General features: G+C 74.1%; 1 protein-coding gene across 1 annotated transcript in view; it reads left to right on the forward strand.

Moving 5' to 3' along the window:
* The first annotated feature begins 253 nt into the window (after positions 1-253).
* PTMS (parathymosin) overlaps positions 254-552 on the forward strand; it is a 3,721-nt gene continuing 3,422 nt past the window's right edge. The window contains exon 1 of the mRNA XM_017814877.1: positions 254-516. Coding sequence (XP_017670366.1) covers positions 469-516 — 48 coding nt within the window. The 5' untranslated portion in view covers positions 254-468. The remainder of the gene's footprint in view (positions 517-552) is intronic.

Raw genomic sequence — 552 nt, forward strand, 5'->3', positions numbered from 1 at the left:
TCCCGCCGTGCCGCGGGCACAGGGCTCGGCTCCCTTCCCCGGGCAGTGCTCGTCGGTGCCCCAGCCCCGCGGCTCGGCGTGGAGCGGGGCTCTCGCCCAGCCTCGACGGGGCCGCGCAGCGCCTTGGCGGGGACCCGCGGTGCGCCCCTGCTGCCGGGCGGCCGCGGCGGAGCGCACATTGTTCTAGCGGCCCGTCCCTCTCTCCTCCCTCCTCCGCCTCCCGTCCCTCTCTCCTCCCTCCCCAGGTCCCTCCTTCCCTCGTCACCGGCCGCTGTATAAATCCCCTGCCCCGGCGGATCCCCCCACCGCGGGAGACCCTGGTACTTTGGCCCCCGGGGCGGGATCCCGCCGCCGCCTGCCCACCACTGGGACTTCGCGCTCCCGCCGCTGACCCCTCCTCGCTCTCTCCCCCCCTCCTCCCTCGCACAGTTCCCACCGGCCTCTTCCCTTCGCTACTGCGGGGCCACGATGTCGGAAAAACGCGTCGAGGAGACACCGGCGGAGCTGAGTGCTAAGGTGAGGATCCCCCCCCCCCCCGAATCCTTCCCGCCG

The sequence above is a fragment of the Lepidothrix coronata genome, unplaced genomic scaffold (genome assembly GCF_001604755.1).
Source record: "Lepidothrix coronata isolate B3197 unplaced genomic scaffold, Lepidothrix_coronata-1.0 Scaffold46, whole genome shotgun sequence".
NCBI classification, from domain to species: domain Eukaryota; kingdom Metazoa; phylum Chordata; class Aves; order Passeriformes; family Pipridae; genus Lepidothrix; species Lepidothrix coronata.